This window comes from Panulirus ornatus, chromosome 7 (genome assembly GCF_036320965.1).
Source record: "Panulirus ornatus isolate Po-2019 chromosome 7, ASM3632096v1, whole genome shotgun sequence".
Classification (NCBI taxonomy): Eukaryota; Metazoa; Arthropoda; class Malacostraca; order Decapoda; family Palinuridae; genus Panulirus; species Panulirus ornatus.
The window spans coordinates 2823971-2848861 of record NC_092230.1 but is presented as its reverse complement, the minus strand read 5'-3'; the positions used below and the strand labels follow the sequence as shown (position 1 = coordinate 2848861).

Here is a 24891-nt window from a genome sequence, read left to right as displayed (position 1 = left end):
TTATCTTCGAATTACTTCTACCATTATCTGTGCGTTACAGCTGAGGTTATCAATGAATTACATCTGAGATTATCCATGGATTACATGAGATTATCTGAATTACAATTGAAGTTATCTTTGAATGACATATGAGTTAATTTCTGTATGTTGTAAAATAACATTTTTAGTTACAACCTTCAAGAACTGTATATAAGATCAGCTGAAAAAATAAACATACAAACGATCATATTTGTTAATGTGTGTGGTTGAAGTATATGAAAGGTGTTCTATCTTAATGTGTATAGTTGAGGTGTATGGTAGGTGTTCTGGCTTAATGTGTATAGTTGAGGTGTATGGCAGGTGTTCTGGCTTAATGTGTATAGTTGAGGTGTATGGCAGGTGTTCTGGCTTAATGTGTATAGTTGAGGTGTATGGCAGGTGTTCTGGCTTAATGTGTATAGTTGAGGTGTATGGCAGGCGTTCTGGCTTAATGTGTATAGTTGAGGTGTATGGCAGGTGTTCTGGCTTAATGTGTATAGTTGAGGTGCATGGTACGTGTTCTGGCTTCATGACAATTCAGCAGCGATTAAATGCGGGGTTAACTTTACACAGACGGGAATAAACACTTTCAAGATATCTTCACTTTGTTCATTCAAGAGAAAATAGACCCCATCCACCATAAAGTAATATACCAACTTAAATCAAACCATGTGTCTTCTTAATTATATGTATAAGCTTCTCAATGATGTTTCTTGAACCTGCTGAAAAATGAGTAAATATGTCTTTCTTACCTATTTACCTTCCAAGAATAAACAAAGGTCTCATTTGCACATGTTAGCCTCTCGCTATCACGCTTACTGCACCGAACCCACCATCCACAGTCCTCGACCGCTCCACACGCCCTTTGTTCAGCCCTGTGACAGCACGTCGCCCCCCATATGCAAACATCGATCCCCGTCAATCTACTCAATGCACGCCTCTCGCCCTCCTAATGGTTCAGGTTCCGATATCCCAGATCCTTCTCCATCCCATCCTTCCATCTTCATGGTCGCCCGTTCCTCCTTGTTTCCACCACATGCTACAAACAGATCCCCTCGTCAGTCTCTCTTCGCTCATCCCCTCCATATACCAGAAACATTTCGATACACCCAGGTTGATCCCGTCTTTCGCGATCAAGTCTCCTCAGCAACTCAGGAACTTTCTCTCCAACGCACCCACCCTCCACCTTTCTTCTGCGTTTAATGTCCAAGACTCGTATCCTCACAACACTACTGGAAATATTATACCTTTGAAACGCACCCATCTTTGCCCTAATCGACAATGACCTTTCCTTATTGCACACAGCCTTAGCTCCTTCTCCTACCGTACGACTGACTTCAGCCGCCATGGTTCCACCCGCTATCACGTCCACTCCCAGGTACCTTAAGCACTCAACTTCCTCCAGACTCTTTCCATTTCTCATTCTCCCCATTCAGACTTGTCTCATTCCCCTTCTCAAACTTTTTCTCCTTTTACACACTTTCCCAGGCTCTGGCACCAGCTTTTGGAGCTTCTCCTCCTGAGTCTGCCACTACAACCGCGTCATTCGCAAACAGAAACTGCTTCACCTCCCAAGCACCCCGACCCAAATATCAATAAAGACAGACTGACAAGAGACTTTGATGGAGAGAAAGACACTTACCTGCATCCAGAGTTTGCGCCGTTCTATCCGTTCTCGCGACATGTGTGGTGGTGGTGGTGTGGTGGTGGCGGGTTGTGGCAGAGTAAGGCACTGGGTACATGATGGCCGCCAGGGTCACCGGGGGCTGGCACTCCTCTGCCACCCCCTGGCACTCCTCGGAGGGGGGAAGGTGGAGTGTCTCCGGCAGTACCTACCGTCCTTGTGAAGCGCCAAGCTCTCCCAGAAAGCACTCGCGAGTGAGTGAGTCTATCGAGAGTATATTTACCCTAGTGTGGAAGTACACTCGCGACGCGAACACTGGTGGATATCTAATAAGGTTCCTTTTCCCTTTATCACATCACGATCGTAACACAGAAATGTCCATGAACCTTAGATCCCACCGTGATTATTTTAGGATCAAATCACTTAATTCGCCCTTAATGAAAGTTTCTGAGAACAGATTCAAGATACGAGGTATATAAGTCTTTAATTCCGCACGGATCAGAAAAATATCAATATTGTAATCACTTCCAAAAAGGAGGATGAAATTCAAGACATATATGTACAGGGCAAAGCCTATATGCTCTGATACAGAAATACAGTCCCAGACCCAGCTGTGGGGGTAGAAGACCTCCCAAACCATCGTAACGTAAGGTGAGGTGAGGTCCCAGACCCAGCTGTGGGGGTAGAAGACCTTCCAAACCATCGTAACGTAAGGTGAAGTGATGTCCCAGACCCAGCTGTGGGGGTAGAAGACCTCCCAAACCATCGTAACGTAAGGTGAAGTGAGGTCCCAGACCCAGCTGTGGGGGTAGAAGACCTCCTAAACCATCGTAAGGTAAGGTAAGGTCCCAAACCCAGCCTGATTGATCACAGAAGCAATAAATCAACTACATCGCCGGATCCCAGCTCTCTATGCCAAGCCTCTCCCTCGGCCAACTGCTCATCAAAGATCCTTAATTAAGGCGTCATTTGCATACCGGCTGGCTGGGGTAGTACTAACAACTGTACTAAATTACATCATAACTGAGAGATTAAAAACTTTTCACTGCTTCTAACAACTTGCCTCCCACACCATATATTCTTAATACCTTCCACAGAGCATCTCTATCAACTCTATCATATGCCTTCTCCAGATCCATAAATGCTACATACAAATCCATTTGCTTTTCTAAGTATTTCTCACATACATTCTTCAAAGCAAACACCTGATCCACACATCCTCTACCACTTCTGAAACCGCACTGCTCTTCCCCAATCTGATGCTCTGTACATGCCTTCACCCTCTCAATCAATACCCTCCCATATAATTTACCAGGAATACTCAACAAACTTATACCTCTGTAATTTGAGCACTCACTCTTATCCCCTTTGCCTTTGTACAATGGCACTATGCACGCATTCCGCCAATCCTCAGGCACCTCACCATGAGTCATACATACATTAAATAACCTTACCAACCAGTCAACAATACAGTCACCCCCTTTCTTAATAAATTCCACTGCAATACCATCCAAACCTGCTGCCTTGCCGGCTTTCATCTTCCGCAAAGCTTTTACTACCTCTTCTCTGTTTACCAAATCATTTTCCCTAACCCTCTCACTTTGCACACCACCTCGACCAAAACACCCTATATCTGCCACTCTGTCATCAGACACATTCAACAAACCTTCAAAATACTCATTCCATCTCCTTCTCACATCACCGCTACTTGTTATCACCTCCCCATTTACGCCCTTCACTGAAGTTCCCATTTGCTCCCTTGTCTTACGCACCCTATTTACCTCCTTCCAGAACATCTTTTTATTCTCCCTAAAATTTACTGATAGTCTCTCACCCCAACTCTCATTTGCCCTTTTTTTCACCTCTTGCACCTTTCTCTTGACCTCCTGTCTCTTTCTTTTATACTTCTCCCACTCAATTGCATTTTTTCCCTGCAAAAATCGTCCAAATGCCTCTCTCTTCTCTTTCACTAATACTCTTACTTCTTCATCCCACCACTCACTACCCTTTCTAAACAGCCCACCTCCCACTCTTCTCATGCCACAAGCATCTTTTGCGCAATCCAACACTGATTCCCTAAATACATCCCATTCCTCCCCCACTCCCCTTACTTCCATTGTTCTCACCTTTTTCCATTCTGTACACAGTCTCTCCTGGTACTTCCCCACACAGGTCTCCTTCCCAAGCTCACTTACTCTCACCACCTTCTTCACCCCAACATTCACTCCTCTTTTCTGAAAACCCATACTAATCTTCACCTTAGCCTCCACAAGATAATGATCAGACATCCCTCCAGTTGCACCTCTCAGCACATTAACATCCAAAAGTCTCTCTTTCGCACGCCTGTCAATTAACACGTAATCCAATAACGCTCTCTGGCCATCTCTCCTACTTACATAAGTATACTTATGTATATCTCGCTTTTTAAACCAGGTATTCCCAATCATCAGTTTTTATCGAGGATGTAAGGCATGTGTACGTGTAGGAAGAGAGGAAAGTGATTGGTTCTCAGTGAATGTAGGTTTGCGGCAGGGGTGTGTGATGTCTCCATGGTTGTTTAATTTGTTTATGGATGGGGTTGTAAGGGAGGTAAATGCAAGAGTCCTGGAAAGAGGGGCAAGTATGAAGTCTGTTGGGGATGAGAGAGCTTGGGAAGTGAGTCAGTTGTTGTTCGCTGATGATACAGCGCTGGTGGCTGATTCATGTGAGAAACTGCAGAAGCTGGTGACTGAGTTTGGTAAAGTGTGTGGAAGAAGAAAGTTGAGAGTAAATGTGAATAAGAGCAAGGTTATTAGGTACAGTAGGGGTGAGGGTCAAGTCAATTGGGAGGTGAGTTTGAATGGAGAAAAACTGGAAGAAGTGAAGTGTTTTAGATATCTGGGAGTGGATCTGTCAGCGGATGGAACCATGGAAGCGGAAGTGGATCATAGGGTGGGGGAGGGGGCGAAAATTTTGGGAGCCTTGAAAAATGTGTGGAAGTCGAGAACATTATCTCGGAAAGCAAAAATGGGTATGTTTGAGGGAATAGTGGTTCCAACAATGTTGTATGGTTGCGAGGCGTGGGCTATGGATAGAGATGTGCGCAGGAGGATGGATGTGCTGGAAATGAGATGTTTGAGGACAATGTGTGGTGTGAGGTGGTTTGATCGAGTAAGTAACGTAAGGGTAAGAGAGATGTGTGGAAATAAAAAGAGCGTGGTTGAGAGAGCAGAAGAGGGTGTTTTGAAATGGTTTGGGCACATGGAGAGAATGAGTGAGGAGAGATTGACCAAGAGGATATATGTGTCGGAGGTGGAGGGAACGAGGAGAAGAGGGAGACCAAATTGGAGGTGGAAAGATGGAGTGAAAAAGATTTTGTGTGATCGGGGCCTGAACATGCAGGAGGGTGAAAGGAGGGCAAGAAATAGAGTGAATTGGAGTCATGTGGTATACAGGGGTTGACGTGCTGTCAGTGGATTGAAGCAAGGCATGTGAAGCGTCTGGGGTAAACCATGGAAAGCTGTGTAGGTATGTATATTTGCGTGTGTGGACGTGTGTATGTACATGTGTATGGGGGGGGGGGGGGGTTGGGCCATTTCTTGCGTCTGTTTCCTTGCGCTACCTCGCAAACGCGGGAGACAGCGACAAAGTATAAAAAAAAAAAAAAAAAAAAAACTGAGAGATTACCAAACTGGCCACCTGCTTGCCTTTCCCGCCATCACGGCAAGAACAGGTAATGTGAGCTCCCATGGTACAATCCTCACCAGCCTTATCCCTCTGTCCCGACTGGTAGTAAGTAATAACACAGGAGGGAAGGGATTTCCAGCTCTCTCTCTCTCTCTCTCTCTCTCTCTCTCTCTCTCTCTCTCTCTCTCTCTCTCTCTCTCTCTCTCTCTCTCTCCTTATCCCCCATCTCACTCCCCTCCCCACTAACTTCCCCTCTACGACGTGCGGGGGCATACGCCAAGGGGTGTCCTGTTTCCACCCATTCTTTACTACATGGTTGCTGGCTATACTAGCAATGTAAACAAAGACACCCGCATATCATACGACGATAAAATCTGATCAAAATAAAGATCAAGAAAACATTGTTTACGTCCCTGAGATTCAGCTGTCCTCAAGACGAAAATAAAATGAAATGAAATAGAAATAATCAGATAGGAAGTTGCACTAGTGCGACAATCGTGGTTTTCCAACACTTCAAAGCTTTACACCATTCCTCCTCCACCTCGCGTGTCCTTCAGCTTAAACAAGTAAAACTAGATCCTCAAGACGGCTAAAACTTCACACCAAATACAGCAAGAGATACAACCTAACCCAACTGACTGTTCGACGTCTTGTTCCTCGTTCTTGTGTCTCCCCTGACGATGTGATCAATACACGAAAGTGCACTTGGGAACTTATCGTGTTTCATTTTCCTAGTAGTTGTATGCATATACTTGATCACGAGCACCACTGTGACCTCATATATACATGTTTACCAAATGGCGTCCTAGCTACGTCTCTTCGCAGTATATCAACTGACTGTTATATTTCTCTCTTGTGTCTCCTCTGATGATGTGATTATTACACGAAAGTGCACTTGGGAACTTATCGTGATTCATTTTCCATATATATATATATATATATATATATATATATATATATATATATATATATATATATATATATATATATATATATTTTTTTTTTTTTTTTTTCATACTATTCGCCATTTCCCGCATTAGCGAGGTAGCGCTAAGAACAGAGGACTGGGCCTTTGAGGGAATATCCTCACCTGGCCCCCTTCTCTGTTCCTTCTTTTGAAAAAAAAAAAAAAAAAAAAAAAAAAAAAAAAAACGAGAGGGGAGGATTTCCAGCCCCCCGCTCCTTTCCCTTTTAGTCGCCTTCTACGACACGCAGGGAATACGTGGGAAGTATTCTTTCTCCCCTATCCCCAGGGATAATATATATATATATATATATATATATATATATATATATATATATATATATATATATATATATATATATATATATATATATATATATATCGGTTCGAGAGAGAGAGAGAGAGAGAGAGAGAGAGAGAGAGAGAGAGAGAGAGAGAGAGAGAGAGAGAGAGAGAGAGAGAGAGAGAGTGTAGGATACTTTGTGAACACGTCTTCGACTCAACGGCATCACATATGCAAGACAAAACAGACATCTTTATATCCACAGTCTCGCTCGTACCCCCCGACCCCCACAATCCCCTTTATGAATATTCATGGCAGGGGGTTACATGTAAGGTGCCAGTTTTAATTACTTTCGCTCATCAGTCTTCCGAGAGAAGGGATTCTTACGTTCTCAGCGTTAGCTAACGGCTATATCTATCCACAGCATCTACAGCGAACATACATGTAATACATTGCAAGGTTTTAAGACATATCTGGAGCGAATACAGACTTAAGAAATTAAAAGGTTTTAGGATATATCTAGAATTAACATAAAATCAATATATCGAAAGGTTTTAGGACAGTTCTTGGGTTAGATGAACAATATATCTAACGGCTTTAAGACATCTAAGGTTGACATAACCTTAACACGTTTAAAGATTTTAGTACATAATTAAAGTTAACATAAACTTAACACGTTTAAAGATTTTAGTACATAATTAAAGTTAACATAAACTTAACACGCGTAAAGGTTTTAGGACAAATCTACAGCTAACCTAAACTTAACATACTTAAAGGTTTTACGACACACCTAGAGCTAACTTAAACTTGATACATTTTTTATATTCTAGGATATAACAAAAGATAACATGTTCACGATTCCCCGTGTTTCGTTGGTGTGGTGGTCAGCGAAGCCAACTTGCAATCCACCGGCCCGAGTTCGACCTCCGGCGCAGGTAGACGATTCGTTATCCCTCCCAGCTCTTCACATAATGATGAAGGAAGAAGAATGGTATGTCAAAGAAGGCTTTTTCCTCTCTGGAGTCACACGTGCATTACAGGAAAGTAGCACAGCTGAATGAGCAAATACAGGGAGACATTTCGGTATTCGCAAGGACCATGCCAGACATCTACAAACTGCTATCAGTTCAAATCTATCACCTGAGAGTATGAAGGACAGATAAGACTAGCCCCGAGTCTATTCCCCATTCAACCGACAGACGAGGAAGACGGTAAAATAACACCAGAAGAAAAAGTACGGACACCAGATCTAGCAGGTCGAGTACCCAGACCTGGCCATTGCAGGGACCCACAGACCAGCTGACGCAAAGCCTCGTTAGTTTACGGATCAGATAAGTAACACAGAATCATGCCTCGACCTCCTCGCAAACCCAATCCCGGATATAACTGTCTTAGGAGACTTCAAGCTGCGACACTGGTAGACAACATGTTACTGGCACGACAGTCATGGAAGACTGTGTACAATACCACCTCTGAAATCCGTGTGTGTCATATGGACGACAAGAGAGAACACCTTAAACCCGCCCGCCGGGGCCCAAGAGTCTTCACCACCTTGCCATGTACCATCATCAGAAACATGGTGCACGGTAGACAAGTTCAAGAGTGCACTGCACCTACAAAGTGGACCACACCAGCCATGGTGGTGTGGGCCTCAGTGAGGGATGCCTGCTGCTTCCAACACCTGGGTCCACCAAACACCCAAACCTATAGGAATTGTATCTGACCAGCCAGGTTGTGGAGGGCGCGATGGTCTGCGCGCCGCTGCATCAAACAGCCTGGCTTACTTACGGCACAGAGTGATGGCTGGTTTCAGACTGGGATGCGGGAGTAGAAACGAGCCCCTAAAGCAGACGAGAGATATGTGAAAGCTACAAGCAGATCTGAAGTGGAGATATGACATTATAGGTGGAGGTATGCCGTGGATATACGGGGAAATGGTCAGTATGTTGATACTATATGTAGAGTAGATATGTGGAAAATATGTGTGAAGATACGTAGTTACTATATGGCTTGGATACATGGTTATGCATACCTTGGATACGAGTGTGTGTGTGTGTGTGTGTGTGTGTGTGTGTGTGTGTGTGTGTGTGTGTGTGTGTGTATAGTCAACCATCCAAAACAGATTCCTTGCCATTCCTCCCCACCCCTTCATCTCCCACACCCTCCAACACGTCCCTTCATCTCCCACACCCTCCAACACGCCCAATATCCCCTTCCTCTGCAGCCCCAAACGGCGGTAATCATTCACCTGTCAATGATACAATGGCTGTAATCTATTATACAAAGGACTGTAATCAATAGCCGGTCACTCTGTATTTTTCCCACCCAACACAGCACCGTATCTCTGAAATCCCAGACCCCCAGCAATTTAATCCGGCCATTTGTCTTGAGTAGAACTCACACATCTTATTTTCTATCTTCATATATATATATATATATATATATATATATATATATATATATATATATATATATATATATATATATATTTATATGTTGTAGAGGGTGGCAAAAGTGGGCGGGAGCGGTGGGGGAGGAGATGGAAACCTTCCCCTTCCTGTTATTCAATTTCTTAAAAGATGGAACAGAAGAAGGAGCCAAGCGGGGAGCCCTCTAAGGCCCAGTTCATCTGTTCTGAACGCTACCTAGCTCACGCGGGAAACAGCGAATGAGTGTATATATGAGGGAGAAATAATGTCCCTATTATCTATGGGAGAGGCGCCATATACCTCCTCTCCCCACTGCCATCTCCCAGCTTTATCACTCTCCCCCCACACTCTCCCTCTCACTCCGCTTGGCTCTCCCCTAACTCACGTCCCTGCCACCTCCGCTCCTCGCCATTCATCACGTCCCGCTTCCCCGCTTCCCTCCCCATCCCCGGCTTCTTCCCTCGTCCACCGTCCGTTAGAGAGAGAGAGAGAGAGAGAGAGAGAGAGAGAGAGAGAGAGAGAGAGAGAGAGAGAGAGAGAGAGAGAGAGAGAGAGAGAGAGAGAGAGAGAGAGAGAGAGAGAGACAGACAGACAGACAGACAGACAGACAGAGATCCCGGCACATTTCATCCATCTCCATCTCTCTCACCCATCTACACCTCACACCTAGAATGACCACATACAGCGGGATGACGTTCAACAAAGAGGTTGACAAAGAAACTCACCCGCCACAGTACACCGTAGTGAACATAATCAGAGATGATCACCATACCCACACAACGGCACGACAAATACTAGTGAATAACACTGACAACAGAATATGTACGTATTCTTATCTTCTATTTTCTTAGAAGATTAACGATTAAAATCTTTCTCCTCATACTATCCAAAGGATACTATATATATATATATTTATATATATATATATATATATATATATATATATATATATATATATATATATATATATATATATATATATATATATATATATATATATATATATATATTCCTATGAGTCAACCTCTCTATATATCTATCTATGTCTTGCATCGCCTCCATAAAGTATAGCGAAATTGGCTACGGCAACAGGGAGACTTGGGAGCAAACTGTGTTTGTAGCGTGTGGACGAGCGCGATGGAAAGGAATGACGGGAATGAACGGTTCGATTCATGTGTTCTCCCTAAAGTCCGCACCTCTCTCCCTCTCCCTTTCCCCTCCCTTCACCCAGCGATAACACCTCCCTTTGTTTAACAATACGTCACACTTTGAGGTCTGGCTCATTTGCATAATCTCTCTCTCTCTCTCTCTCTCTCTCTCTCTCTCTCTCTCTCTCTCTCTCTCTCTCTCTCTCTCTCTCTCTCTCTCTCTCTCTCTCTCTCCTGGTAATGGTAGATAACACAGAATGGACGAATATTTTCAATACTACGACGTATTTTAAGAGTTCTAGTGTACCATGCGCGGGCATCATATAGCCTACATTAGACACAGCCAAACATCTAATTTAGAAATTGTTAGATATCTAAATCTAATGCACATGTTTGGTCAAAACTAAAATAGGCGTCTCAAGTCTGGTCGCCAAATTAGAAAACAGATAAAAAAGAACGAATAGAGAAGGTCTTGAAGAAGGCAATATAAATAGTACCTGATACATAAGATTTAACAGGTATTCAAAGTACAGTACAGATGACCCATGACTTACGACAGTTCGACTTACGATATCTTCAACTTACGAGGGGGGGGGGGGGGGTTTAATCGCAACGTGACCCCATCGTAAGTCGAGGGGCGTCTGTATATCACTATACTGTCCACGGTGTTCACTCCTGGATAATGGTCTTTATGAACCAATTATCCTGAACCCCATCAAGGGCTTCATCACCACACCAAGAGCCGGCCTCACCACCACATCAAGACGTCCTCCCACTCCCCACATCAAGGGTCCCCCCACCCCCCACCCCCGCCCCACTACATCATTATCTGGTCGAGCGCGTAACGAGGCTTAATGAGGCCATCAGATAAGAGACAGTCCTCGAGGGTGCGGTGTAGTAAATGCCCTCTTAATTGGCCAATGAGCGGACGGCTTCACGTCAAATGCTGTGGCTATATCATGGGGGGGGGGACCACACAGACCTCCAACCGAGGAAAACGTTCTGTGGTCACATCCAAGGTTTCCAAACATACCTACAACCTCTCTCTCTCTCTCTCTCTCTCTCTCTCTGTTTATCTATCTATCCATCCATCCATCTATCTATCTACCATGCTCCAGAAAGCACATAACAACTCACGAAGCCGACAGAAAGCATTTCCTAAATGTACCCTACAGGCAGGATGGATGCTCAACTTTCCTTCCCTCAACAACCAGATCACAACCCGTGTGTGGTTGTAAACCATGCTATCATCACCAGCGCCTCCACTGTATACAGCTCAGTCCTCCAGGGAAGTGTACTTGCGTCCCTTCTGTTCCTTATTCTTTATATCTGACACTGACGCGACCGTGAGCCACTGATACAAGAAGAAGACACGTGAAGACTTCGCGTATTTACCACGTATTAACCGAAAATAAACTAACGAAACAAAAGAGAGGTTAATCAAAAAGATGCATAAGAAACCGTTAAAAATCCGTTAGCTTTCTTTTTACAAAAATTCAAAAGTTGCCGTCTTTCAACACGTGCTTGATATCATGGTTTATGTCACCGACGATGCCAGAAATAATTGAAACTATCCGGGCCACCAAGATGCCCGCCAGCCAGTCCTACACAAGGCATCATTAAGCTGGGCACTCTACACCCTTTACCTCGTCCCCAGGGAACTCTCCTCTCCCCATCATCTTGCCGGGGACTTTACATCCGGCCCCATCAGAGGGCCAGGTTGTGTACATCAACATCATCAACGTGCAGGATCCACGGGAGGCGAGAAGGCGACGGTGTGCATCGCCGTCGGTGGAGGACGACTGAACATCTGGCTGGCAGATCGAGCGTTTGACTGACGCACTCCTTCAGTCATCAGTCACGCCGTGAGGGCGTACACACACTCACTGATGGACCGGTGAGTGGTTTTCAGCGCTCTCTCTCTCTCTCTCTCTCTCTCTCTCTCTCTCTCTCTCTCTCTCTCTCTCTCTCTCTCTCTCTCTCTCTCTCTCTCTCCTGTCTAATCACACCTCTCCCCTCCTTTATCCTAAAGTCCTCTCTAACGCCCATCCCTCCCCAGTTCTACCTAAACTCCCCTCACACCCATCTCTCCCCACCTGTACCTAAACTCCCCAAACATCCCTCTGTCCCCCCACCTCGACGTAAACTCCCCTCACACCCAACTCTTCCCATCTCTAACCAAACTCCCTCAAATTTCCCTGACCCCTCTCTCCCCACCTGTACCTCCTCTCTCCTCAGTCCTTTCCCAACCTCTCCCTAAACTCCCCCCCCCCCCCTCAGCCCTCTCTCTCCAAGCCTCTCCCCAAACTCCCCTCAGCCCTCTCTCTCCAAGCCTCTCCCTAAACTCCCCTCACACCCTCACACCCCTTTGACCGCAACGACACGCGGCTGTTCCTCAACACAGACGACGACCAAAATGAACGACAGAAGCTTAAGAGACGGGTCAAGCTTAACGGAGGGGTAGGAGGGTTCAGCTAAAGCTTCTCCCCTAAGCTTAATGATGGTCGCACCACCAATCTGTCCGCAGCTTGGCTGAAGACGGGAGAGTGTGAGACAGATTTGGCAGGCCAGGGTTCGAAATGGTGGCCGGGTTTTTTTGCTCCAGTGAAAATAATACGAAAATACTTAAAGATGAAAATTCATGGAGTATGTCAAGACACTCAAATATACGTGGATATATCTATACATATGTATACAACAGACGATGCAGACAAACATATGTGTGTACAAATATGCTAGACGGCACGCTGTCCAACACAGATGGGAGCCCTCCACCAGTGTAGAACTCCCTCCCCGTACAAAATATGTAAATCAAACACACATACGCACGCAAAAACTCCAGTTCCTTATTGCCATCACTCACCAGCCACTGACGTATCTCCTACAACACACACACACAAGAACAAGCCAGTACCTCACGCAGGGTCTTCATGACCCATTAGCACTCCCCCACAACCTCACGTGCCTTATAGAAAAACCTCCCTCCCCCCAGGCAGCTGTTTACTACGGAACTGGTGCCGGCCCCTTTATCACGGACACCTGGGGTGCAACATGCTATTAACACGCACACCTGTGGGGTGCAATGCGTATTTAAATGTTACAATGCGTATTTAAATGACGCCTGTGTTAAAATGCGTCTTAAACATGCACACCTGTGTTACAATGCGTCTTTAACATGAACACCTGTGTTACAATGCGTCTTAAACATGCACACCTGTGTTACAATGCGTCTTAAACATGCACACCTGTGTTACAATGCGTCTTTAACATGAACACCTGTGTTACAATGCGTCTTAAACATGCACACCTGTGTTACTATGCGTCTTTAACATGCACACCTGTGTTACAAAGCGTCTTTAACATGCACACCTGTGTTACTATGCGTCTTTAACATGCACACCTGTGTTACAAAGCGTCTTTAACATGCACACCTGTGTTACAATGCGTCTTAAACATGCACACCTGTGTTACTATGCGTCTTTAACATGCACACCTGTGTTACAATGCGTCTTTAACATGCACACCTGTGTTACAATGCGTCTTTAACAGAGCCACATTGAGAACAATGTATCTTTAACACACAAATGTTGAGTGGCGCCGGTCAGATAAGAAAGTCCTGACCAGATACACCCAAGATGTGTGGAGGAACAAGACCGCGGGATCTGATGAGAGCAATGAGGAGCAGCCGGCCGGCCAGACACTGTTCCAGAAATAAAACAGGACGAAACAGATTTTTTCCCCCATGTCCAATGCGTCTCACAATCCATTTTCTTTTTTTCGTTGGTATACTGGGAGAGATATCTCTCACGGGAACACCGAGAGCAAGAGATCTGGTCAGATTTACGGACTACAAAAAAAAAAAAGTCTTAATTTCCTTTTTTTTTGTTTGTTTGTTTTCTGACCTCCGTACCATCTTTTTACCAGACTCGTCGTCACAAAGATACGCTTTGATTCCTTTAAATCTTTACTTTGATGTTTGAATAAAATATGGTTCAAGTACTTGACCTTGGTGGACTCAGTAGGTATGAGAACTGTAGTTTACATCAGTGTAAAATATGTCATACATTAATCCACACACACGCGATCATATATATATATATATATATATATATATATATATATATATATATATATATATATATATATATATATGAAACCTGCTACTGGACACATCTCGCCTCGTGGTCCTATAGTTGGCGTACCGGCCTGCCGTGCGGTAGGGCAGGGTTCGAATCCTTGACGCCCATAGGTAAATCGCTATCATATATATAATGAATAATGAACGATATAGGTTCCATCAGCAGCAGCTTATACTATACTACCCCGGGTAATGATGCTAACTTAAATCCTATAATTTCGGTGATTTATCTCATTCTTTGCCGTAACGACAAAAGTTGTCTGTGTGGGATACTGAAATTTATTCACGTAATCTAAAACTTTCCAAATAGAAAGTGATTTACCCCGCCACACATCCCCTACCTCTCAGGTACCGCAGACCTGCCCCCTTCCTCCCAAGACCATTCGCAATTTACCCCCCCCTCACCACCCTTTTTTATCAACAGATCAAACAGCCGTGGAGACATCAAACACCCATGGCGCAGTGTGGAGGCATCTGACCTCTCTCTTTTCAGGTCCTATATATTCCTTCCCTTTCGTTTTATAGCAATTCTTCATTTCCTTTCTACCTATAGCCTTCAAATGTCTCCTACATAATCTATTGCCTTCAAATGTCACCTACATAATCTATTTGTAACCTCTAACTGTCTCCAATAGAATCTACGTGTTGCTTCTAAATGTCTCCAACAGAATCAACCTATACCCTCTAACCGTCTCCTACCTTCCCCTCCAGCAGCCCCTTCTAAACGTAAATATTGGCAACTCTACACATCTGACAGGTATAACTTATGGTAATTCTCTTCTGACTATCCTTGGGTAAGTTACTGTCTCGGGTGTGGTGACGCTTCTGTCTCCCCAGACGTGTAGCAGAGGTCAGTCTTGCGGGAATGGAAGCGCTTATCCCCACTTCCTCCAAGACGATCTCTTCATCCAACCCATGGTTGTCCAATGCAGTGTAACTGTCCTCAACTCTGTTAATGTTAATACAAAGCTCTATCAGTCTATCATCTTTATTTGTTCTAAATGAAACTAACATTTGATTAATACCACTGACTGATTGCAACGGCGCCAACACTAAACTACAACTGAGAGTACGATGTTTGAGTTGTTAAAATTGTTAATTAGAACGAATGTCTCAATGTGACCAGTACCCAGACAAACGCATACACACACCTGGCGTAAGCTGGGGTGTGTATCTGTGTGGGTAAGGTTAAGACATAATATATATATGCACTTTATTCGTGTATATATATATATATATATATATATATATATATATATATATATATATATATATATATATATATATATATATTATATATTTATCATACATATTTGCCATTTCCCGCAACAGCAAGGTAGCGCCAAGAACAGAGGACTGAACCTTAGAGGAAACATCCCCACCTGGCCCCCTTCTCTGCTCCTTCCCTTGGAAAATTAAAAACGGAAGGGGAGGATTTCCAGCCCCCGCTCCCTCCATTTTAGTCGCCTTTTTTTTTTTTTTTTTTTTTTTTTTTTTTCCAAAAGAAGGAACAGAGAAGAGGTCCAGGTGAGGACATTCCCTCAAAGGCCCAGTCCTCTGTTCTCAACGCCACCCCGCCATCGCGGGAAATATATATATATATATATATATATATATATATATATATATATATATATATATATATATATTTTCTTTCTTTTCTTTTAAACTATTCGCCATTTCCCGCGTTAGCGAGGTAGCGCTAAGAACAGAGAACTGGGCCTTTTTTGGAATATCCTCAACTGGCCCCCTCTGTTCCTTCTTTTGGAAAATTTAAAAGAAAAAAAAAAAAAACGAGAGGGGAGGATTTCCAGCCCCCCGCTCCCTCCCCTTTTAGTCGCCTTCTACGACACGCAGGGAATACGTGGGAAGTATTCTTAATCCCCTATCCCCAGGGATAATATATATATACACAAGGTCGGGAGACGGGCAAAACGAGAATAAAAATCTCTCCCCGTATAGCACACACACACACACACACACACACACACACACACCTGCCAACACCAGCTGTGAGGTGTGAGCTGAACCCTTGGCATGGGCAAAACTAACAACTGCTCAGGTTTATTTGAACCAGTTGTCCGCGACCCAACCAAAACACCTGACACTCGGCGTTCTTTCACATTTCTCTGAACGAAAAAAAAAAAAGAAAACGTTCTTCGAAGAATCCAAACTTGACGTAGGATTAAAACTTTCTTATTTATGTCAAACCTGAGAAATTATCAACAGAAAACTAAGCTGATACATCAATAAATGTCCTTGCATAGATGTGTTGCTGCTGCATCTGTCGCTGTGTTTCATGTATTCCTAACGTTGCTTAATTCTTATAATGATAACAGTAAATAACAGAAGTAGTAGTAGTAGTAGTAGTAGTAGTAGTAGTAGTAGTAGTAGTAGTAGTAGTGGTGCCATAATTAACTTGGTAAAAACAAACCACATAGAGAGAGAGAGAGAGAGAGAGAGAGAGAGAGAGAGAGAGAGAGAGAGAGAGAGAGAGAGAGAGAGAGAGAGAGAGAGAGAGAGAGAGAGAGAGGTGGTGGTGCATGCAGCTGTGAGAAAGGGACACGGGAGGCAAAACACCTGCCCACTGCAGGTGTGGGACCGGAGCGATCACATGTGTGTCACTCTGATCGCCCACCCGCGACAGCCACGCTGGCTTGGGGACGCAATAACTCTCCTAATCTCTCACCAACAACGTTACGTCTTACCCCCAGACTCAGGAACCAAAATGGTTCCACAGACTACCCCCTCCCCCCCAGGGCACATACCAGTCACGCGAGAGCACTGCTGTGTGGTGGGTAGGGAGGATGGACCAGCGACGGGAGGTACGTATTTTGGGGGAGATATTGAAAGTTGTGTTGATGTCCTTGAAATCGCGTGCAGGGAGGATTGGTGTCCCGAGGCAACGGGGAATTGTTGAGACGATGGCTGGAGGATCTGATGATGGTGCTGACGTGTGTCTTCCAGCTCAGTTTATCGTCCAGAGCGACCCTGAGAACCTGGGTGGACCGAACATCCTGGAGAGGACTGGGGGGGTCTAGTGAGACAGTAGGGGGTGGGACAGGGCTGGAACCTTGGTGGACTGAACAACCTGGAGAGGACTGGGGGGTCTAGTGAGACAGTAGGGGGTGGGACAGGGCTGGAACCTTGGTGGACTGAACAACCTGGAAGGGACTGGTGGCCTAGTGAGACAATAAGGGGAGAGGCCTTCTAGAATCTGTTTCCTTCCCCAGCTTGTACACACAGTAATAAGGGATAAATATATCTTACCATTTTCGTGTGTAACAATATGACACTATGTACGAAGGATTCTGAGACATCCCCATTGGTCTGGCCTCACAGTGGTAGCCCTACTTTAAAAATATTGTAATACATCGATCACTGGCGACATTTCCCATGATATGCCACAGTAAATGTGTTTCACATCCACGCTTACCAACCCTACCGAGGCCACACGGGTCGTATCGATCATTTCGAAATTCATCGCACCAATCCGGGAAGATACTTTTTTTGCCGTGTGTACAATAGGCCTGCAGTAGCATACAATCCATTTGAATATCGGCAAAGATAAGTTACACCCGCTTGCTGTTGTTATGGTGTGAGTGTGTAAGAGTAATGACCTATTTGTACTGTACGAAGAGGAAAGTTTTACACTCGTGCCTGTGTCAGGTAGACTAGATATGGGAGCACACAAGACCTGGATGGGCCTGCGTCGGGAGTGTGATGAAGGTCGTATGCTCATTCCACAGCGTCAATACTCACCTTTACGTAATGCCCCGGGCCAGCACCTGCCCTCCCTTCCCTCCTGCCGGCCACCACTACCACCACCGCAACCTCTCAAACCATCAGCAAACAAGTGGCCAACACCCATCACCTGCGACCTCGGTAACAAGACCCCCCTGACTTTGAACTACCAAAGTTGCTGACACCCGCCACCACCACGTAAGACTGCAGCGTTATGACCTTAGCTGGAGCAAGCCTCATCACCAGGGGTAATATGTGTTTGTAAACACTGAGGGATCTGGTGTGGGGGACGTCTGAGGAACGTGCACTGTTCACAGTCTAATTAGGGCCGCGCGTTGATCCAACGCCCAAGATAATGTACACATTGCTAAACGATACAGTCCGACATGTACAGTGGTAGGGTGGGCTACAGTATTATGTACAGTGGTAGGGTGGGCTACAGTATTATGTACAGTGGTAGGGTGGGCTACAGTATTATGTACAGTGGTAGGGTGGGCTACAGTATTATGTACAGTGGTAGGGTGGGCTACAGTCTTATGTACAGAGGCACGGTGGGCTACAGTCTGTCATGTAGAGTCTCTCTTTACAGAGAGAGAGAGAGAGAGAGAGAGAGTACCTTCTCACCTACGAGAAGCTTTTAGCCAGACTGGCAGAGCCAGCGCGTCGGGCTCACCGCACGTCTGGCATACTTAAATCATACTGTTCCCCTCCGCCGTTGCGCGGCATCATCTTGAACACGCGTCGAACCGTGGAGCATCTGGGACTGTCTTCAACCACAGGATCTGGTTTTCTTTTAAATGTTTCAGCAGACACGTCTCACGCCGTCGAGTAATGCATTAAACAGCACTTCCAACGTGACTGCAAGGCGCTGAAAATATAAATTTCTGATGTACATTCTTAACATGCCCTCAGGAATTATTCCCGACTTCAAATTTCTATCCATCTTCCTTCCTGAGACGATAGCAAATTCAAAACATTGTTCCTAATGTCTTCTATCTGCTGTAGTACATACGATAGGATGTATCTCTCTTCTTATTCTTATTCTTACGCTCTTTGATTTCAAGTTTTCTCAGCCTCTCGTGGTGGTTCGTACGCTCCAGTCCATCACTGTCGCTTGTGATGCATTCCTCTACTCTCACCAGCTTGTTGATGTCCATCCTTGTAATGTGTGTGACGACACAACACAGCAGGATCCAGATTTCCTTCCTATGCGCACGGCAAACATTTCCATCAACGTCTTTCTGTCTCTCACTGTACAAGTTCTCATTACCATACGACTCATTATTTGCCTTGGTGAGATACTATCTCATCAAGTCCTTCTTTGAATTCAAGTCTAGATGAATATACAACAACTCCTGAAGTCTTTGACGTATGTCTGTATGTCTTCCTCTGTCAGGCCAGATGAAGACAGACGACAATGTGTTTCTAATCGTCCCATGACATCAGCTCAAATATCTCTTCAGTCACTGCTCTCCCTCCCATCCCTTACTGTCCTCACCTTCGTATCAGCATATTTCCCAGCTTATATGACGTTTAGTCTTGTAATCGTCTGTACTTTGGGTCAAAATACCGGAGGGAGAGAGAGAGAGAGAGAGAGAGAGAGAGAGAGAGAGAGAGAGAGAGAGAGAGAGAGGCTGCTGCTGCTGCGGTTGGTTAACGAGATCATATTACTTCGTCACTCCTGCCATCAGGACCGACACACTCCCCACCACACCCTAGTCTGCCAACCACCAAGCCAACCAGCCAACCAACCATCCAACCTGACAGTTAACCACCAAGCCAACCAGCCAACCAACCATCCACCCTGACAGTTAACCACCAAGCCAACCAGCCAACCAACCATCCAACCTGACACTTAACCACCAAGCCAACCAGCCAACCAACCATCCAACCTGACACTTAACCACCAAGCCAACCAGCCAACCAACCATCCACCCTGACAGTTAACCACCAAGCCAACCAGCCAACCAACCATCCAACCTGACAGTTAACCACCAAGCCAACCAGCCAACCAACCATCCAACCTGACAGTTAACCACCAAGCCAACCAGCCAACCAACCATCCAACCTGACAGTTAACCACCAAGCCAACCAGCCAACCAACCATCCAACCTGACACTTAACCACCAAGCCAACCAGCCAACCAACCATCCAACCTGACACTTAACCACCAAGCCAACCAGCCAACCAACCATCCAACCTGACACTTAACCACCAAGCCAACCAGCCAACCAACCATCCACCCTGACAGTTAACCACCAAGCAACCAGCCAACCAACCATCCAACCTGACACTTACCACCAAGCCAACCAGCCAACCAACCATCCAACCTGACACTTAACCACCAAGCCAACCAGCCAACCAACCATCGCCAGTTAACCACCAAGCCAACCAGCCAACCAACCATCTAACCTGCCAGTTAACCACCAAGCCAACCAGCCAACCAACCATCCAACCTGCCAGTTAACCACCAAGCCAACCAGCCAACCAACCATCCAACCTGCCAGTTAACCACCAAGCCAACCAGCCAACCAACCATCTAACCTGCCACTTAACCAACCACCTAGCCAACCAGCCATTCACCTAGCCAGCATGATATCTAAATATGAACGTGTACATAAAATACATGCATGTGAATATTCATACGCTCACTCATGGGTATCTATGTACTTATGCATGCACGTATTCATACATGTATATCTATGTAGATATTGGTAGATTTACTGACCAGACGAATGAATATGTAGGAATACCTTTTTGTATATATGTAAAGGTACAGATCTCTCCGGCCAGCCTATGGGGGCTACAGAAAAGCCCCTAAAACCAGAGCGTCATACATACATACATATATATGCATAACACAGGGTATCCATACGTATACAGAGGCAGGAATCCATCCAGGTGTTCCACAATACGCGAGAAATGTCTACTGTCGCGGTCAATGGCGAATCATGGTCTCATTCCCATGATTATTGGGGTCTTCCCCTCCCATGCCCACCTGTGCCCCCCACCATCACCACTACAGTTATTGGGGTCTTCCCCTCCCATGTCCACCTGTGCCCCCCACCATCACCACTATAGTTATTGGGGTCTTCCCCTCCCATGCCCACTTGTGCCCCCACCATCGCCACTACAGTTACTCACGAACCCTTTAAAACCCATGGGACTAACATTTTACCCTTCATTATTCACTCAATGGCCCCGAAAACATACATTTCACGTTCCATTGGCTTGAAAATAGGCATTTCATGTTCCACTTAATCAACTACAAGCATATCACGTTCCAGTCGTCCAAAACGTTCATTCCACGTTCCATGTATTTCACGTTTCAATGGCCCAACAACAAGCAGTTTACCTCCTAGTGACCCAGAACATGTACGTATGTCACAACAAAACTGGAAGGCTCAGCATGTCTTGTGCTTCTTTCTGTCCAGTTGCAGCATTTGACACCCCTGCCTCATTCCTTATCTCACTCCCTTTCATTGATCTTCCACTAGTTCGTTTATTTTCCTCCCAACACACGACTTAACGACAGGTGATGGTCATTCACCTATTGTATCTTACTCACTGAGTCACTTGATTCCTCCAGACACTCATCCCATCATCGTATCACAGTCACTTGCCCCTTTTCATAGGCTTACCGACTTGCCCCTTCCAGCAGCGGATTTGCTTCACTTGCCCCTTTCAGTGGTCGACCGACCGACTTGCCCAGCCAAAGAGCCTGTGAAAGACTCAGTCACTCGTTCATCATCTCATTCAGTCCAGCTCAGAGGGGCTCAACATAGCCATTCATAGAGACAATCATGAACGCTCACACACACACACACACACACACACACACACACACACACACACACACACACACACACACAGCAGAATAGCCATCTGTTAAGACCCTCATGTACCTTATTACACCTCCTCTCTCTCTCTCTCTCTCTCTCTCTCTCTCTCTCTCTCTCTCTCTCTCTCTCTCTCTCTCTCTCTCTCTCTCTCTCTCTCTCTCTCTCTCTCTCATACGCGTGGACCACAGGCTTGGCTTACGAATAGAAAAAAAAAGATGAGTGATATTATACGAGGAACGAGGTGAGTGGCCTAACATGAGGAACGGGGTACCACAAGGTTAGGTTCTAGACCCTCTTATGTCCTTTACCACATCAGCATGGGCTGTGGAAGATCTCTGAACACTTTCTAACTCCGCAAATTCACCCGCCTTGTAGGGTAATGTTAGGACGCAACAATATTCAGCTCGTGATAAAATTAGCGCTTTGAATATCAACAATGGTGTTTCATCCCCCGTCTTGAAGGTTCCCAGGATCCAGCCTGGCACAGTTCACAACACGTCAGACAGGATATATGTGTCAGATGTGGAGGCAGCGAGCAGGAACGGAAGGCCGAGGGGGAGAGGGAAGGATTGAGAGAAAAAGGCTTTGTGTTATCAGGGCCTGAACATGCAGGAAGGTGTGAGGCGTGCACGGGATGAAACGAATTGGAAAGATGTGGTATACAGGGGGGCGACGTGCTCTAAATGGGCTGAACCAAAGCGTATGAAATGGTCATGGGACAACTGTGGAAAGGTAGGGCTTGGCTGCCGATAAGGAGCTGTGGTGTCGGTACATTATGCATTACAGTTAATACGTCCATGTGAGCATATGAAGCCATTCTTCGCGATTTCTTGGCGCTATATCGATACGCGGGAAACGGCGGACAAGCATGAAAAAAGAAAAATCTGGAGAGAGGAATTAAGTGAATCCTAAAATCTGCTTATGATATGAAATTGGGAGATAAAACCCAAACAAAAGAAGATTAATTAGAAAAGATGACGTATTAACAAAGGCAGATTAGTTAACAATGAGAGAGAGAGAGAGAGAGAGAGAGAGAGAGAGAGAGAGAGAGAGAGAGAGAGAGAGAGAGAGAGAGAGAGAGAGAGAGAGAGAGAGAGTTTGATACTCGAGTTGCACCGTCTCTTCACCTTGTACACACACACACACACACACACACACACACACACACACACACACACACACACACACACACACACACACATACACACACCATTCTTTATTCATTTATCATTTATTTATTCTCCAGCCCCAGGAGTGTGAACGAGAGGTGTTTTGACCCAAATTACTGCAGCCGACGACCACGCACCCCTGTTTACTCAGCCTTCCCTTCCTAAATAAAAAAAGGTGAACTTAATCTTAAGGGTCATATATAACTGTCTACATGGAAGAATGACACATTTATGTTTGCTTAAGCCTCTTGTGCAAGACAGTATGATCCTTGGGCACGACGGTACAACCCTTGAGCACGACGGTACGATCCGTAAGCACGACGGTACGATCCGTAAGCACGACGGTACGACCCTTGAGCACGACGGTACGATCCTTGAGCACGACGGTACGACCCTTGAGCACGTCGGTACGACCCTTGAGCACGTCGGCACGACCCCTGAGCACGACCTCCGAGAGTAATGGCATGGTCTTTGACGTGACAATTAAGGATAAAGTCAAAGGCCCGTGACACCTTACCCCAGGGGTCGTACCGTCGTGATCAGGGGTCGTGCCGACGTGCTCAAGGGTGGTACCGACGTGCTCAAGGGTCGTATCGTCGTGCTCAAGGGTCGTACCGTCGTGCTCAAGGGTTCTAAGGTTCACGTCTCCATCCCCTGGACGCTAAAATAATGTAACTTTCAAAAGTACAAAACGAAAAATGATTTCCCTAATACAATTTGCATAAAAATTTCATAAACGGGTAATTGGTAATTATCTGTATCACTTAAGCGCCTAAGTCACTAATTCCTCATTTCCTAATCCTATTTTCCCATTTCATTTCAATATATGCCTACACAGCAAACTAATTAATACCTGCCATCTACATAAATACTGCCTTGATTTGGACCCTTTGTGTTCTTACGTCGTTTACCAATGTTCGAGCATGTGTACATCCAATTCCACCCAATTTGGGTAACAGTTCCAATTCATCTTCTTCACGTGGACATCATCGCCTCGGCCCGCGATGATGAGGTCATAATATTTACACTCCCCCAACCATGGTGTTAAGAAAGAGGGACACCTTATCTGACCTTCTGTATACCCTGTGGAGATTTCACGGGGGTCCTCTCTCTCTCTCTCTCTCTCTCTCTCTCTCTCTCTCTCTCTCTCTCTCTCTCTCTCTCTCTCTCTCTCTCTCTCTCTCTCTCTCTCTCTCTCCCCGATATAATTTATATATATATATATATATATATATATATATATATATATATATATATATATATATATATATATATATATATATATACACGGAACCTCTGAGGAAAGAAATAACCCCTCCCCCTTTGTGGTTATTTTTCTTCCTGCTTTTAGATCGTGATTATACAGGAGGGGAGGGATTTCCAACCGCCACTTTCCCGGCTCTATTTTACTCGCCCTCTGCCACACGCAGGTGGATACGTGGGTAGTATATTTACCTACATATAGCCAGGGATATGTGACAAAATTATTGTAGATTTGAGTAGGTGTGTGTGTGTGTGTGTGTGTGTGTGTGTGTGTAGGGGGTGCGGGCGGGCGGGTGGGTCGGGGTAGTGGATGTGTTGCTGACCACAGTGGCCACACTAGTCATTATCACCCGCACAAAAAGTTGCACGTGACCTGTTACTCCGTGCTGCTTCTCTCTCTCCCCTCCCCCACCACAGTGAAGCCCAAATATGGCCTGGCATTACCATCACAGGGTTTCCCTGTATCTGTGAAATACGTTGAATGGTACGTTTTGCTGTAGAACGTACGGGCACTTACCCTTGTAGAGAGGGGGACAGAAACAACGATACACGTGATGTAGTCTAACGGAAAGATTGCCTTAACACATCTCATATATATATATA

General features: G+C 45.2%; 1 protein-coding gene across 8 annotated transcripts in view; it reads right to left on the bottom strand.

Moving 5' to 3' along the window:
• Positions 1-24891, bottom strand: part of LOC139749369 (uncharacterized) — a 424871-nt gene that overhangs the window by 227146 nt on the left and 172834 nt on the right. For 2 of the 8 annotated variants that reach the window (XM_071663139.1, XM_071663144.1), the window contains exon 2: positions 1661-2089. The exons of the other annotated variants lie outside the window; for them this stretch is intronic. In XM_071663139.1, coding sequence (XP_071519240.1) covers positions 1661-1702 — 42 coding nt within the window. In that variant the 5' untranslated portion in view covers positions 1703-2089. The remainder of the gene's footprint in view (positions 1-1660; positions 2090-24891) is intronic. 8 annotated transcript variants of the gene reach the window in all.